The 18,540-nt window shown below is 34.9% G+C and overlaps 1 protein-coding gene across 7 annotated transcripts in view; it reads left to right on the forward strand.

The window, feature by feature from the left end:
- CACNA2D1 (calcium voltage-gated channel auxiliary subunit alpha2delta 1) overlaps positions 1–18,540 on the forward strand; it is a 526,060-nt gene that overhangs the window by 468,944 nt on the left and 38,576 nt on the right. For 2 of the 7 annotated variants that reach the window (XM_068973032.1, XM_068973035.1), the window contains 6 exons: positions 1,380–1,451; positions 2,693–2,764; positions 5,559–5,620; positions 11,925–12,001; positions 13,279–13,299; positions 13,950–14,010. In XM_068973032.1, coding sequence (XP_068829133.1) covers positions 1,380–1,451; positions 2,693–2,764; positions 5,559–5,620; positions 11,925–12,001; positions 13,279–13,299; positions 13,950–14,010 — 365 coding nt within the window. Of the gene's footprint in view, positions 1–1,379; positions 1,452–2,692; positions 2,765–5,558; positions 5,621–11,455; positions 11,459–11,924; positions 12,002–13,278; positions 13,300–13,949; positions 14,011–18,540 lie in introns of all 7 variants that reach the window. The other 5 variants (XM_068973033.1, XM_068973036.1, XM_068973034.1 and 2 more) reach the window with 4 other exon arrangements.

An 18,540-nucleotide genomic window follows, 5' to 3' on the forward strand; every position in this document is an offset into this window, starting at 1 on the left:
GGGTCTGGTCATGCTATGCATTATCCATTGCATGTAAGATGATATTCTTATTTATGTTTATATTTTATCATTTTATTTTGACTTTGTTTTGCAGTGAGTTAAAATTGTCATGCTGATAGAGTGTTTGTGTAAAGATAATTTATTTCATATGACTTTAAGTAAGGAATTTAGAATAACTGTCAACTTTAGAGTCTCCTTTTGATAGAAATGTGCTCAATTTCATACTTTAAGCAAAGGACTAGAATTATTTTCAATGCTGATTTTTATTTTCTTCTTCAGAAACATGTTACTTTTCAAAAGAGTATTTACTTCCAAACCAGTAAAATGCTGCCTAAAAAAAATCAGTATTTTAACCTGTTGAACAATCCAATACTTATTTTCAATAGTCTAGAACCTTCTGAATTTAGATATCAGTTTCATAAGCAGTGAATTATTTTTTAATAGATGTGCCAGGCACAGTTTTTTTTTCTTTTTTTTTCCTTTAGGAATTCCCATTCATTAAAACCCATGGAAATTATATATTTTTCATTATTTCAATGGAATTACTCCCTAAAGGCATTTCTGTCATTATTATAAAATATGTTATGTATATTGTGTTATTCAGCATTTGATATAAATATTTAATTTTAATACATTTCATTTTTGACATTGTCTTTCGTAGTCAGCAGTTGTAAAACAGTGTTCAAAATAATGGTGATTCAAATATATTTTGGAAGAGCCTGTGAGGCTGTAATTTTTTAACTTCCAGTGACCTTGCACTAATATGGCATAATTTGTGTTTATTACTTCTATCTAATTAGTTATAACATATTGATGGTATCTAATTTAGTAAACATTAAAATCCAGTTTCTAAATTTTTAAAGTTGTAAAATTATAGACATGTATTATGATTTTATGTTCTAGTGAACTTTGAAATTCTACTACGACATGTTGCATTACTAGTGTTACAAGAGAATAGTATATGTTTGTTTATCAAATATTTTGATGTCCTTACTTTATGATTAAGAAAATTTTTAAATGTCACATGGTCATTTCACATCCTGATTAAAGAAAAAAAAGCTGTAAGTGGATCTTTAGAAGTCATATTCCCACAGGATTTGTGATTATAAATGTCCCACCTAATACAGGACTCAAAATATAAGTATCTTCAGTTGGCGATAATCAGAATTTGCCACAATTAAGGCTCAAATTCCTAGCCTACTTATTATTACTTTAAAATATATATGAAAGAATCTACATTTATACAGTTATTTAGTCAGCTTTTCATATATCTTAGGTAAGTAACTTTATGGAATTAATTCTATTATTTAAATATCCCTTGAATTATTCTCTATACAGCATTTTACAATGTCCTATATGCTTAATTATTCTCTGTGTAGAACCCCAAATCTCAGGAGCCAGTAACTTTGGATTTCCTTGATGCAGAATTAGAGAATGATATTAAAGTGGAGGTAAGTGCAGTTGGCCTGAACAACACCTTCCCATCAGATGCTGGGATTCTTCTAGTCCACAGGATTTGTTGAGCATTTTCATTGTGTTGGTTCTCTCCTTGGACTATATGCACAAAGATTAGGCTCTCTCATCCAAAAGATCATATGAAAAGGAATAAATATTTAAAATTGGGTGTGACCTTAGTTTTTTCTTTCTTTCTCCTTCTACAGGTAGAGTTGTGTATTTCAATACAAATATAACTTGTAAATTTCAGTTGAAAAAACACAGGGAGGAGGATGTTGCCATAGAATTGAAAGAAAATTTTCAGAGAATTTAACCACTCAATAAGCAACATGAGGAAAGAAGCTGCCATGTTTTTCTTACTACTCTATTGTCAGAAAATTTCTGTTTTCTTTCAAAACCAACATTGCATGCCACTTCCTCTGAGGGGACGTTCCATAATAATGAAGTAAAAAGTGAAAGTGTTAGTCGCTCAGTTGTGTCCAACTCTTTCAACCCTATGAACTATCTGCTCTGTCCGTGGGATTCTCCAGGCAAGAATACTGGAATGGGTTATCATTTCCTTCTCCAGGGCATCTTCCCAACCCAAGGATAGAACCCAGGTCTCCTGCATTGCAGGCAGATTCTCTATCATCTGAGCTACCAGGGAAGCCCTCCATAATAATAAAGATAATTATTAATAATAACACTTATTGAGTATGTGATATGTGTCAGTCATGGCTTTTCAAGAGCTTCTGAAATAGGTTCATTGTTTTTGTTGTTATTACTACTATTACTGTTATTATTATGTCTGTTGTACTGATCTATTTGAGGTACAAGAGGTTACATAACTTATCTCCAGTTACTCAGCTATTTATAGTAAGTAGCAGAACCAGAATTTGAACCTGGCTTTCATGTGCCAGAGCAGAGATTTCTAAGATTCTTTCAAGTGGATTAACTCTGTCTCTTATCTATTCAAAGACTCTCATATTTCTTTTACAGTTGGTCACACATTTGTACTTGCTTTCCACATTTTACACATTTACTCCCTCAGTGTAGAACGATAAAGTCTATTTATTGTAATTACCTTAGACTGAGGCATAGTGCTGGGATATTTTAAGTAAGCAATGAATATCTGTTGTAAAGTGTTCTGACAGGATAACCCAAAATAACAATAATGCAGTAACTTTTAAGAGAATATTTCCACACTTGGTTGGTCTGTTGAGTGTCTGCATAAAGTAACTGTTTCAATTTCCCTTAGATTCGAAATAAAATGATAGATGGAGAAAGCGGAGAAAAAACATTCAAGACTCTGGTTAAATCTCAAGATGAGGTAAGAATTAAGCCAGATTTATTCTTAAATAAAATGTAGATATTAATAATAATAATTGACATTAGTGGTCAGTCTGATCTAGTAAAACAATATTTATTTATCAAACAGAGATATTTCTAGTGAACAGATCTATTTAAAGCATTCCTTGCTGGAGGGATATTTTCAGTAAGATTTTTAAATCTGAAACTTTCATAAAATAATGTTGCTATGGTTTCTTAATGTATTGTTACATCACTAATAATATATTCTTGAAAATTACATTTTTTAAAATTTTATTGAAGTATAGTTGATTTACAATATGTTTCAAGTATATAGCATAGTGTTTCAGCTATACATACATATACATACATATATGTTATTTTTAGATACTTTTCCTTTTAGGTTATTACATAATATTGAATATAGTTCCCTGTGCTCTACAGAAGGTCCTTGTTGGGTTTCAAAAATTGAATTTTATGTCTCCATTTTTTCTATCACAATACGAAATAGAACACACAGTATAATGTCCTGCCGTGTTCTTTTAGGCCATTTTAGTCATACGATTTGAAGTCAGTACTTAATAGCTGTATGTTTTCTATGGCTTGTGCACGCAGATGTTCTAATTGTTGAGTTCCATATATTAATTTTTTTGTTTCTTATTTACTTGTTTCTGGCTGGGTTTATTTTCTTTTATTCTTTCTGCATGATTGCCCTGCATTTAAATCTGAAATTAAATCGAGAAAACATAGCTACCACCGTAAAATCACTGGTACAGCTATGTAATGCTTGTATTGTTTTATAATGACATTGGGAAATTCCTTGTGTATTGAAAGGTGTCTCTCCATTATCAGTCACATGGGGATATGTGTTTGTATATTTGGGTATTTGAAAAATACATAGAACCCACAAGCTTTTGAGCCTAGAAATTTAATTTAAACTTTTATGTATAATTTATGTCTTATTTCCTCATAATCTCATCCATTTTAAGTGTAACAATTCTCCTGAGTTTGTTAAATCCATTTTAAGTGTAACAAATCTGAATCTGAATCAGCAGAATTTTTTCCCTAAGATGAAGCCAGGATCCAAACATAGTCCTTCATTAGCACCTGCCCTTTGTCACTTTAATCAGGAGTCCCTGTTACCAGAACACAAGGGGGTACACATCAGTGTCAGTATTGAAATTTGAAATGTTTTGTTGAAATGTCAACCTTCACTTTTCTGAAAAAAGAGGTAAACCATTGAGCAATTCTGCCAACTTCTCTCTGTTGATCTGCCAAAAAGAACTCTTTGACCTGTACCTTCTTTTTTTCAACTTATAAATCAATTTTGTTTCTATTGTCACTTTTTAATTTTTTCCTCCAACTTACTGTAAATTCTTTTTTTTTTTTACCAATATCCCCCCATAGACTTTTCATATTAATTACCTTGAAGAAACTGGTGTCTTGTGTCTTTATTTCTCTAACTTGATACTGTTTTTGTTATTCTTTTTTTTTTATATATAACTTGTGGAACAATACTAGTTTGCCCTAGTTTTTTAGGAGTAGTAGTAAATATATAAACATTTTTTTATAATTCTTTTAGGAATTTTCTGAGTCCAGAAACTTCCTGTGCACTTCCTGTCCTCTCTCCCCCATCTTCCACACACATAAATAAAGCCATGGGGATATTTGATGTATAAAACAACATTGTGTAGTTGTTATAAAATAAACTTGGAATCATGCATTTTCCTTCATCCTGCCAGTTAAAGTCCTCTTGAAGATTCATTTTCCAAATCAGTAAATTGTGGAAAAGAAGAGTATTTCATTTACTCCAGGGGCTTGATTAAATGAGACAAGGAGTGTAAAATGTTTTGTATATTACCTAATATCAAGTAATAACTTTAGTGAATATTATTGTTCTGCTGAGGATGATGACACTGGAGATAATTGAAAATATTTAAAAAATGCATATGTATCATCACTAAATCTAACGGAAGAAGGAATGATAATTTATTTACTACCCTTCAATAGCTACATAAGAAAGATTCAATATCTATGAAGTCATTTAGCTCTTTCTTCCTTTCCCTGGTTGATATAGTTGTTTTTCTCCATCACTAATATTAAGTAATTAGTATCTAAGATAAATACTGTAATAATAGCTTAATAAAAACTGCTGCTGCTGATCCTGCTGTTTAGTCGCTCAGTTGTGTCTAATTCTTTGCAAACGTATGGACTGTAGTCTGCCAGGCTCCTCTGTCCACAGGATTCTCCAGGCAAGAGTTACTGGAGTGGGTGGTCATTTCCTTCTCTAGGGTATCTTCCTGAGCCAGGGATGGAACCTGTGTCTCCTGCTTGGCAGGCAGATGTTTACCACGGAGCTTCATGGGAAGCCCTTAATCAGAAGAGTAATATGCTAATCATATATTTGGATCTAGACACTGCATTAAATTCCTGATACTACCAATTTATCTTTAACGTACTCTACTATGGAAATACCTGAGTGTTATGTAATATTTCAGTCATGTTTCATTATTAAAATTTATTTTTTAAGAAATGTTCTTAGTTTTCACGTTAATAATTTGGCATAAATTACTGATTTTAAATTAAGATTTTCCACTTAAATGTCCTTAAAATTTATCATGTGGGTACTTTTTTTCCTAAAACTTTGCTTTACACACACATATAACAAAATAAATAATTGTAGAGTGGAATAGATCAGACATTTGTGAAGAAGGGTATTGAATCACCACTGAATTTATAAGTAGAGCCTAATGTTCTGCTGTTCTTATAAATTAATATATAAAAAGTGATCATAATCAAGTTCAACTCTTTTTTAGAGATACATTGACAAAGGAAACAGGACATATACATGGACTCCTGTCAATGGCACAGATTACAGGTAATTAGCCATATTTATATGTGTGCTTGTAAAAAAAATACTCAGTTCAGTGTCTTTTACCTATTTTTAGTATCTGTTTTTCCAGTGGATGAATATTGTTTTTGTATATTCTCAAGCTGTTCTCAATGTAATTAAAATAGAAATATTATCCTTTCCAACATTAAAATGCACTAAAGTTATACATTATTATTTTCAAAATGGGTAAGATGGGGGAAAGCTAGAAATATAAAATTTAGAAATGAAAATTTGTATGATATATTTGATATTTTGTATATTTATGTTAGTAAAAGTTGACAAAATCCCCTTACTTTTTAGTCATGACCTCCACTGACTTCTTCATTTAAATTGTTATATAGTTTACAGTACTTAAATTTAGATTGCAAATTAACTTAAATCTTCTCACATCATCATATAATCTGATACAAAATGCTCAACTGATATAATATAACCCCATGAGTAGAAATTCTGTAACATACTGATTCTTCCAGTTGACTGGACTTTGAAAAACTGGACAGACTAATACCCTAAAATTTCTTGGAAATTCTTCATTCTTCAACACTTGCTGAGCATTTTCTTTGCTTGCTCTAACTTTAAAGTCACCTCTTTCCCTGTGGTCCTGCTTTCTCCAGCCTCGTAATACTGAAGCTGATACGATTATGTCCTGCTTATTCATTCTCTCTTCCTCCTCCTTCACATCCCCACCTTTGGATTTCATGTCACCAGACAATACCGCCTACCATTCCTCCCTTTAAATGGTCATCCCCTTCTCATTTCACGGATTTTGATTCCTGGCCTGGTTGCCACCCTGTCCTCCATTCACATGGATCACTGTTTCTCAAACTATTTGGGACATACCCACAGTTATATTAAAAAAAAAAAAAAGTTTACTAAAATAAACACTAAAAGATGAAAAGTCAAGTGGACAAGAATTTTTATTGGATTTCGTAGACATAAAATTAGTCTGTCAGATTACTATAAAAATTTCTAAATGCTTACTCTCATTTTCTGTACTTAACTAATCATGACCTGCTAATGGGTAGTTTGCAAATGGGCCAGGTTCCCTGGACATACTTTAAATACCACTGGCATAGATGATTTTTCTGGTGCCTGGACTCTCGGTTTTTCTGTCTCCTTCTCTCTGATGATCTTGTCAATACCCAGTCTTAGCTATCTGCTTCAAAGTCATGTCCTGCAACTCTTTAACATTCAGACTGCAAGTCCTTCATAGTCTTAATTTGAGGTGTTTTTTTTTTAATCCAACTGTCAGATGACTACATTTTAGCTTTCCATCCCCTCCTTCTGATAGCCCAACTGCAGCAATTCTTTGACTTAGTTGAGACCTGAAATTCATCAACTCCTGAGACCTTTCATTGTCCTTGCCTTCCTCATGTGCGTGTACCCGTTATTTCAGCACAAATTCATTGGATCTTATTACGTTCTCTCTCTTATATTAATGCCATCAACTCGTAATCAAGTATAGCAAAGAGTAGTTTGACCAATTTCAATCCTAGTTAAATTATTACCAGTACCACACAGCATCTGCACAGCTACAGATGGGGAAAATAAAATATTCCTTGACTGATAATGTCTAAAACCTCTCAACCTCAAGTAGACTTCAGGGGTGCCTGCTGATCTCAATAGTCCAATAAATTTAGGAGGCTTCTAGATGACTTTTGATAGCTTCACTCCTCAAACCCATCTCTTTCCCATCCATTTTCTCTGTTGATCTGAACCTCTATTTTTCTCAGTGAAATAGGAAGCAATCAAGAGACCTTCTCCCACCATAGAACATAACTACTTGCATCTGTTTCTCCATCTCCTATCTCTATTTCTTTTCACAACACAAGGGTCATATTTCACAAGAGTCGTAGTATTAATACTTAAGTTATCTTGTTTCATTTATCTATCTACAATACTCCAATAATTTGCTGTCTTAGTGTCTATAAAATGTAAGGTTTGCCACAGCCATTAGAAGCCTTACAGCATGTGACTTCATTTACCATCAGTTCTCTGAAGTTGTCGTCTCAGATTCTTCCCTGAACCACCTTCGTCTCCATCCTCCTTGCTGCTCCTCATAAACCTGGAGCCACTCTGCCTCAGGACCTTTGCACCTAACTTATTTCTCTGAGGATGTAAAGTGCCTCATCATTTCACATTATATATATATGTATGTACACATATATACTTCCCTGGGGGCTCAGACGGTTAAGCATCTGTCTACAGTGTGGGAGACCCGGGTTCGATCCCTGGGTCAGGAAGATCCCCTGGAGAAGGAAATGGAAATCCACTCCAGTACTATTGCCTGGAAAATCCCATGGGCAGAGGAGCCTGGTAGGCTACAGTCCATGGGGTCACAAAGAGTCGGACACGACTGAGCAACTTCACTTCACTTCACTTCACACATATATATGAACCATATATAAAGAAATTTATTTCTACTGTTTATTGTTTGTCTCCCCCTCACTATTAAGTTCTAAGAAAGCAACATTCTAAGACTGTTAAACTCCGAGATTATAAGATTGTTGCCTGCTTCATTTACTTTTGAATCCTCAGATTATAAGGCAGGGGCACACAGTAGACATTCTATATATCTTTAGACAGTTAAGTAGATTTTCAACTTGTTTCTTTCTGTCAAATTCAAATAATAGTGTCCAAACTTCCATTGAAATATTCAAATATGAAGGATTCTTTGACTACATATTAATGTATGATTAATATGTAGCCTAATTAATAGGCTGTGGCAGACTCAACCATTCATTTCCTAATAAAACCAAACTATATTCCTCCTGCCTCTGCTTCAGAGCATACACCTAACTTTGCTGGAGAATCTAGAGTGCTGGGATTCTCTTAAAGCTGTAATATTATCATAGGGGACCATTGCCTTTTGTGTTGCTAGGATGGCATGCAGACTCAATCTAGAAGAGGAGCCCACGGATAGTAAGTCATGATACATCACTACATGCCAATATTTCTCCACTGTTTTAGTTTTCCACATAATTTTGAATCCACTGAAAAATACCAGTATGACTCTTTTACTTGTATGTATCTCTTGATTTCTCTCATTGCTATTAGGCATTTCTTTATACATATGCCATCTTTATGTATCAGTATATACATAGGTCATTTTTTTCCCTTCCTCTTCCATGGGTATTGCCAGCTTGATGTTTTTGGATAAACTTGATAAACGGTGTAATAGCCAAGAGGAAATCTGGGAGTCCTGTCTCTATAGAGATGACTTCATGATAGGAATGTGCTCTTTGCCTCTGTTGGTTAGACAAATAAATTCCAAGTTAGAAAAACGGTTTCTTTTTGACCCTGACAGTGAGTCATTCTGATGGTTGGTCCTACTGCTGTCATAATTACACCCTGGGGGAATTTTAAATTATTATCCTTAAATGTTTTTAATAATCTCACAAATGTCTCTGATATTCCTCCCCTTCCCCTCCCACCCCCAGTCGTAACTCAGGTAACCAGATTAATGTTCTTTTCTTCAGTTCTGAGCATTTCTCTCCTTGTTCACAGAACTTTAGTCTCTTCCCATTTTCATTCGAGTTCAGACTTACAAGCTTGAAATTGACATCGCGCGTCTCTAGCCTAACCTTTCTGCCCTGTCATTTACCACACCGTCCTCTCCACAGTAACTGCTGTTCTCTGAACAAGCCTCAATTTCATCATCTATGCATGTTTTCTTCACACATTCCCTTCACAAATCTATAACTTTGGGACAGATTAAATTTATTTTCATTGTAAGTACTCCCTTGAATCTCTGTACAAAGAAATTCACAAATAACAAAGTAGAACAAAACATTACATCTAAATTGAAAGAAATGGAAGTGTTTTTATGTAATGTATGAGCTATCAAATTTTACTTAGTGATTTCTGTTTCCTTAAGCTTTGATATAACAATATATTTTGAAGTATAGAAATTATTTGAATAGAATATTTTCTTTTTGATGAAGAGTGATTTTATGGTGATATAAATGATGGAATAGAAAAGCATGTTATATTCCATTTAACTAAGTTAACCATGTTTATGGGAGTTGCAAAAATATTGCTTGGGCTGTACCATCCATCTGGTGGCCACTGCCTTTATTAGATTTTAATCCCTTGGAGAAAATAAAGCAGCCTTAGTCAGTTGGTTTTATATGGAGAAAGACAACAAAGACTGCATATGGCAGCATCATTGACTTGGAATGTTGATTAAAGATCTTATCTGCTATAGGTTTAAAAAATAACTATTGCCTTAAGATAAAAAATCATTATGTGTAATTACATGTTTCTAGAAAATATAGATATTATTAATAATAGCAACTTGAGACTTGCAGGCCAATAAAATGTATATATGATATGTCAATTTTAAAATTTCTATTGTGTTCCTCATGGGTTTCCACACTAATTTTTATGGTACGTGAGCTGTAACCCAAGCTTGCAGTGTGACACTGTAGCAGCCACATGATATATTGTTATCAGTTTTAATTTGAAGTTTCTCGTAGTAATAAATGCTGATGGGGCATTAAAATGTCCTAATTTCCCTTGAGAGGAATTTGTGGGAGACAATCTTCAAATGCTCAGTAATTCTGTGCTACATTTTATAAATGGCAAGTGAATCATGAAAGGTCATCTTACTTTCAGACTAATTGCACTGTTTTGTTTTTTTTTAATCTCTTCTACCTTAAAGGAAGTTACCTTTAAAATGAATGTAGAGATTTTCATTAGATCTACATAACATTTTGTTTCTCTGACCTTTACCCATAAGGGAAGTCTATGAATTACTTAATGATGGAGAAAGATTTGGGAATTGGAGGTAACAAGCATCCAATTATTTTGCTATCTTGACTGCATAATTAAATTGTAGCAAATCAGCCCTTGCTTTTTTCCTCTTCATGGAATGAATTTTTAACATATATTCATAAGAAGAAAAACCTGGAATTTTATATTTTGTCCTGTTCAATATTGTTCATTAAAGATGCATAATGGGATTACAGTTTGGACATCTGTATTCAGAACCTGGGAAACATGAGGCTTGAGTGATGTAAAAGATGATCTTCTACAAATACCTAGAAATCTCAGAAGCCTAGAAATGGACACATTTTTCTGTGTATTGCTAAATTAGGGGTTAGTAAAAATGTAAAAAAAAAAAAAACATTGTAAAAATGAATCTTAACAACTCAGTTGGTCACTTTAATCAAGCATCACTTTTTTAAAATTTTAAAATAATAGTTTAATTGGGAATCTTAAGAGATTACCTCATTTTTGGTATTAGTTTCCTTCTGTATTCAAAGGATAGCAAAGGTTATTTGCAACTATAAGTATGGATAAGGAATAATTATGTTCTGCACATGTTATCAGCCATTGTGAGAGTAGAAGAATTGCATGTATGCAATTGTTATGGGAAACTGCATAATATTATGATTTTTTTTAACAATTCTTATGTGTATGTTCATTAATTGGCATCTTCAAAATGAGTAGGGTTACCTGCCTGTCTGTTTTTTCATTTGTACAGTCATTAAGACAAGGTTGGATGACAGGCTTGACAGTCTTTGTGTCTAAAATGTTCTGAATCTTGCTTAAGACTTGCACTGGAGATTTCCTTCAATGTGTACATCTACCATAAGACTAAAGTAACCCTGTGGCTCTTGTAAACTATAAAAATCACAATGTTTCTCCTATTGTACCTATAACAATCTACCAAATGATATGGGATATCCACATTTAATGAACTTGAAACAAATACAGTTACACTGTTGGATAAGAACCAATGGGATGAGCAAAGGAATCTGAATTTCCCCTTCAAAAGACACAGGGGAAATTGCAAAGAGACAAGTTCTATAATAGTAGGTATTTAATCCTTCAAAAGAAAATATTTCAAATGATTGTATGCATTGTATAATACTAATAATACTTCTTATGTTTGTTATTGTTAATAGTGTACATTTGCTAGCAAGCACTGTAACCAACATGTCCCTACTATTCTTATATTTTTTTTTCACAAAGTATTTCAATATACTTTTCTTGAAATATAGTATCCATGATATTTTCTTCAGCTAATTTATGGGCACCCTTAGTAGCTAATTTTCCTTGTGTCTATTCTGATTCCCTACAATGTAGAGTACTGGATAACTCTGGATGGCAAAACAAATTAAGTGCCTTATTTGCTGAAAGCATTTTCCTGTCAAAGTAATGTCTTTTCCTTCCCATGAGGAAGATCTTTGGATTTCCCGTGAACTTGATGTGTCTTTTTTTTTTTTAAGTTATGTTTCATTTTTGTTTGTTTGTGTTTATGCTTCTCTTGTTTCTATTGCAGTTTGGCCTTGGTATTACCAACCTACAGTTTTTACTATATAAAAGCCAAAATAGAAGAGACAATAACTCAGGCCAGATGTAAGTACTGTGAAAGTGACTTCAGGGTCTATTTGTTATCTCCTAGTACCAGAGGTTTAAATACGTCTAGACTTTTGAATACCCAAGGCTTCTACCTTTTAGTAGGTGTTATTACCAAATCAACAGCAATGATTCTAACCCATTCCAAACATGCAAGGAACAAGAAATATTCTACATGGATAGAATATGAGCGGGTACTCCAGCCTCACTGGCAGTCCCCACCACTCTCCCCTGCCTTGCTCTGTGCTCATAGAATCATTGCAGTGCTGTTGTCCTCTGTTGCTGTTGTTTTAAGGGTCTGCTAACTGGCGCAACATGTTTCGCATAGTCTCTACTCATGGCACTCTGCTAGTAAAGTTCCTTTTTTTTTGTTTCTTTCTTTTCTTCTTGTTTTTGCATTCAGCAAAAATGATATACTCCACATCTGCGACATTGTTTGAATAAACTGCACTGGTCTTTGGCTTTGGTTTAGCAATTAACTCCCTTCTAATTATCCAAATTAATGTCTTCAGTAACCTAAATGGATTCGTTTTTTTTACAACATCATTTGGAATGTGGAGTAATTATTAACACTAGCGCATATTTCAAGTCATTATTAATCTTTATTTTGTTTTGGGTGACTAGATTTAGCAAGGTGAAATGACCATCATATCCTTTACATATCACTCAAGTATTCCTGACCACCGAAATTTTTCCTGTTATGATAAAGTAAAAAATGTATGTGTATATATGTATGTATACACTTTTTATATCTGACCTTACATAAACTGCAGTTTCTGTTGTTTCTATGTCAGTTCTTTTTTTGCTCTCCACAGTCCTAGTTCTCATTGTAAATTGTGGTAATTTAGACATTTGTATTTCTACTTTCACTTGATAGATATGATGGTCTTTTAACAACCACTGACTTTGCATGAGCTAGTTTGTCACTTGATAAATGAGGGGATGACTAGTGGGTCTTTGATGATTGGTAAATGCTTCCGTGTATAGGCTAGCATCATTGGGATTGCACTTGAATTAGCCACTTTGCAAAATAGACCCTTGAAATAACCACAGTACAGAGAGGGTGCTCTAGTGGTAATTGACAGGACATACTTTCCAGTCTTCAAAAATATGTGTCTTTTTTTTCCAGAACTACAGCTGTACATAAATAAACCTTTGATCTATGCACAATATTTTTATTCAAGAAAGTCATTGAATAAAATATTGTTTGTGACCCCCTTTGCTTTACCCTCTTTTTTTTTGTTTCCCTGCTTTCTCTTTCTGATGGATTTTCACAGCCAAAAAGGGCAGAATGAAGGGCAAGTATTTTCTTGTTGCTCAATTTCTTTTTCTTTAGTACACTTGACATTTCCACTGATATTTCCATTCCTATTGGATATTATCCTCTGTGCTTCTCATTTGCTAGATTTTCCTCCATGATCACTCAGACCTTAGTAGCAGAAAAGGGGGAAAGAATAAGCTGTGTTTTCATATAGAACCTGTTCTACTTTCTGTTTTTTTTCCTAAACTTGGATACTTGTGTGTTTATCCTTCCACTTACTAATTCATACTAATATGACGAATGCCGTTAATTCAGGGCATTAATGGGTTTATTGTAATAATTTTATTATAATATTGGTAAAATATTATATTGATATTTTAAATCAATACTTCTGGTGTAACGCTGACCTAAGTCGTTTTTTAAAGGATATCTTGGTTACAGCAGGGTTAGTTAATAAATGGGAAAATTATAGACCTAGCATTATCTTTGATATGACCATTGTAATCCATGTTATGAAATTAAAATTGATTTTATTACTGTGAAGTATTGGGGGATCTCTATGTGTTTCAATTTAGGATGAAAGTCTATGTTTTTCCTTATTCGGTTATGTTTCTAATGACTTATTGACATCAAATATCAGGATGCATATTCCAATTCTTATCTAACCCTATAATATTATGTTTTCAGATTCAGAAACTCTGAAACCGGATAATTTTGAAGAATCTGGCTATACATTCATAGCACCAAGGTGGGTTTTGTTTTGTTTTCTTTTTTAAGGCTCATTGTGGATGTATAGGCGTTCAGGAATAGGTCAGAGTTGGGAGTCAAGACTGCTCTGGGTTATGCCATGTCAAATAATGGAACCAAAGGAAACAATAAGTTTAAAACTGAAGGAGAATTCTGTTCATTCATTCATTCACCCATTCAGGTACTTAGCAGCTGCCTTGTGCTAAACAGTGTGCCGACTTGGGGATCAGGTGGTGTCTAGGACAGATGGAGGTTCTGTTTTTGTTGGAGCCAACAGTGTATTCAACAAAAATGAAGAGTTGTGTATTTGCATTTGTGACTGTTTATCCACATACAGCTCTGTATCCATAAACACATACAGATGGATATGTATAGATATATACCTGTATGTGTGTGTATACACACAAGAATGTGTATACCTCAGAGCACGACTAACGTCATTATTGATCTAACACAAATTTGGGGGAAATTCATTTTAATATAGTGAGATTTTCTGACATAATTTTAAGATGCGCATTCTTTTTCCTCCTTCACAATTTTACTTCTCTTTCATATAATCCCCCTTCCCTACCTCTGTGCGTCTTCATCTCTACTCCTATCTTCATATAATTATTCGGGTCTCCATTCATGAATCCAAGATTATTCTTTATTTCTATTTCTTTCCTTAGTTTTTGACTCCCGGTCTCTAGCAGACACATGTAATAGTACACATCAACATAATTTCTATTACCCTAGGCTAAATTATTGAATAAAATACATTAAGAAGCTTGTAGTATTCACTTCTCTCATTTTTTCCTTCTTAAAGAAATTCCTTACAGAAGGTTCCTAAAAATTGGTCTCAGTTATTCTTTCATTTTATTTCTGCATAAGCATATCTGAATTTTCTCTTCTTCTTGAAAATAAGGAATATATATATATATATATATGCACACACATATATATAAAACTTTTTCAGAAATCTGTGTTAAAAAGGAAATTCCTGCTTTGTAAGTGACTGCCCTGGAGCAGCTTCCTTGCTTGGATTTCCTTCAATGTGGACACTGCTAATCCCATCTCTTTCGACACTTGCCTCCTCCTCTTGCTTGTTGACACACTTTTCCAGGTTTCTCCCTCCCTGCCCAGCTGCATGCTCAGTCTATTCCACGAGCTTCCCTTCTTGTGCACATCACTCACATGAGCTGCTGGCCTAGACCCTCTTATCTTCGTATTGTACATCGATAGATATACCACAGATTCTCAAGTATTCTATGCTTTGGTTTGGCCGGACAGCTGCCACGTCTCCAGGATGATCATATCATCCAGAAACACAATAGATATAACATATAGTTTACTAACCTTACGTTCGATCAAACAGTATACCTATTCCTAGGCTTCATGTATACCCTACCTATTTCAGCATGAGACGTTCATGTTTGTGGAACCTGATGGGGATCTCTCTTCAGGGTGCTTCAAATTCATTATCTCCTGAACGTTTGTCTTCTTCTGGGGGAGCTCTTCTTTCCATGTTGCCTCAGCAACAAAAATACTGTCCTCCCTAAATGCCATTCTTAAAAGCTGATGGACATAAAGAAAGGGAGCAAAGATGTCTAACTTCTGGTCAATCAATAAGCCTTGCCAAGCAGGATTTATCTTAGGAGTATCCAGTATGTCTGTCAGATTCTGCTGCTTTCGTTCAGGCCAGTGTCTTCTCTCACCTAAACTAGTAAGGCTGCCTCCTAACTGATCTCCCTGCCTCCAGTATCTCTTCCTTACTTCCTATTTCTGTCTCCTTTCTGTAACTAGAGGGAATTTCTAAACTTTCAATAAAGTTTTGGTTCTCATCTGCTAAATATTAGCCAGTGGCTTAGCACTGTCCTCATGATGATCTGTTCTGCAAAGGATGGCTTTCAAACATTCTGTCGCTAGATACCAGTTTACCAGTGTGGTACTCTATGCTCTAAATCAGGGGCTGACAAACTGGCCTGGAGACTGGCTGCCTGTTTTAAACGTGAAATTTTACTGGAACATAGCCATGGCCAGTTGTTGAGGTGCTGTCTCTGTTTGTGATTTGGACCTTTTCAGCCCACAGAACCTGAATCATTCACTCTCCTACCCTTTAAGAAGCAATCTACCAACCTCTACTTTAAAGTCCAGCCACACTAAACTTTTCTTAGTTCCTAAATGCGATTTATCCTGCTTATATTAACCTGCTATTCTGGATTGAACACACCTACCACCAGTCCTTTCCAGACTCAACTTCACAGCTCCTCCACCTGGGAATTTCTTTCCTATCCTCGCTGGATTAGACATCCTTGCTGACTGCCTCACAGAGTCCTATATTTCCCATACTAGAGCACTGGCCACATTTCATTTACTTTCCCCAACAGAGACATGATGACATCTCTTTGGCTTACCATTCAATATTCAATATCACACCTGCTGCCTGGCACACAGTAGGGGCTTCATAAATATATGGTGACTGGAGAACCTATAAATACATGAAAAGTATTTTTAAAATCATGTTAATAATGCCTGCAATCTTATAAACAATTTTTTGCTACAAGTAACTTTGAACAACTAAACTGCTGAAACTAGTTGGAGGTGAAGAGCAGAATATTATTGTATAGCACAGAGATGAAATGGCATTGAGATACTGAGTGTGCTCTGTTGATGAGACTCTCCCTCCCATCTCAGATCAGTGATTTTCTGTGGGTAGCTTCTTGACTCATTTCTCTTAATTTTTAAATAGCAGACCATGCAGATTGGCTTTTTCAACTTCACTCTTAACAAGGTAGAAAGCATGGTAAATGTCCAAGTTCTCCTAGAGAGGATGAATATATCTCTCAATCCCAATTTGTAGGCAATCGATTTTGTTTAACTCAGCAACGATTAGCATATGGACCTCTACTGCAGCCTTAAGTATGTTCAGCATCATGGCTGGAAGAGTGGAATCTGCCTGTAAATTTAGGGAAGGAGTAAATACCAGAGAAAGAAAGACACATTGTAGCTTGTAGGATAAATCAATGAGTGTCTCCCTCAGTTAACATATTAAGCCTTTTACATGCCATGATTACATTTACCCCTCAGAAGAATATAATATTTGAGAGGTGGCAAATAATATGGGATTTGAATCCATTTCATTGCTACTCTAAGGTATAAATATCTACACTGAATATGAAAATACTTCAGTTCAGTCACTCAGTCGTGTCCGACTCTTTGCGACCCCATGAATCACAGCACGCCAGGCCTCCCTGTTCATCACCATCTCCCGGAGTTCACTCAGACTCACGTCCATCGAGTCAGTGATGCCATCCAGCCATCTCATCCTTTGTTGTCCCCTTCTCCTCCTGCCCCCAATCCCTCCCAGCATCAGAGTCTTTTCCAATGAGTCAACTCTTCGCATGAGGTGGCCGAAGTACTGGAGTTTCAGCTTTAGCATCATTCCTTCCAAAGAAATCCCAGGGCTGATCTCCTTCAGAATGGACTGGTTGGATCTCCTTGCAATCCGAGGGACTCTCAAGAGTGGGAATTTCAAAAGAACATCCAATACACCTGAGCAAATATTTTTGTAGGGAACATTTCCTAGGAAAGTGGGCATTGAATGTATAATCAAAGATTTGTGGAAAATAAACTGATAAAAATTAAGAAAAAGAAAAAAAAATTGGTGAGGAAAGACAGACATTTATGTTACCCAGGATATCAGGCATATGTTTTTGTCACTGTTATTATTGGGGAACAGTGAAGCAAATTAGAGCAACACTATCAGAGTCTGTTTCCCAGATATTATTGTCATAGCTGTTACTCAGATTTCCGGCATCTTAGTTTCTTTACTAGCAAAATAGTGCTAACAATTATACCTGTCTTATAGAGTTTTTATAAGCTTTAAATTAGATAATACCACATGTAATATATACTTGTAAGTATATTACTTAAGTAATATATATTTAATGTAGTTCTTGGTAAGAGATGAGCTCTAAATAAATATTAGTTATTATTTATGGTTCTAGTAGTGGTAGGAGGAGGAGGGAGTGCTATTTAACAAAGAATGTTAAAAAGCAGTTATTTTAAAATAATTTAAAGGCAAAAGCTTGCAAATTTTAGAGGTAGAACCATTTCTGTTAATTCGTAAATAATTATACTATTTGATCCTAATTAGTACTCAGTTTTAACATTTCCTTCAGTCTTAAGACTACTGGAAAGGAAAGCATTGAGAATACAGATGCATGTAGCATTCAGTTCAGTTCAGTTCAGTCGCTCAGTCATGTCCGACTTTTGCGACCCCATGAATCACAGCACGCCAGGCCTCCCTGTCCATCACCATCTCCCGAAGTTCACTCAGACTCATGTCCATCGAGTCCGTGATGCCATCCAGCCATCTCATCCTCTGTCGTCCCCTTCTCCTCCTGCCCCCAATTCCTCCCAGCATCAGAGTCTTTTCCAATGAGTCAACTCTTCGCATGAGTTGGCCAAAGTACTGGAGCTTCAGCTTTACATCATTCCTTCCAAAGAAATCCCAGGGTTGATCTCTTTCAGAATGGACTGGTTGGATCTC

This window comes from Capricornis sumatraensis, chromosome 5, assembly GCF_032405125.1.
Source record: "Capricornis sumatraensis isolate serow.1 chromosome 5, serow.2, whole genome shotgun sequence".
NCBI classification, from domain to species: Eukaryota; Metazoa; Chordata; class Mammalia; order Artiodactyla; family Bovidae; genus Capricornis; species Capricornis sumatraensis.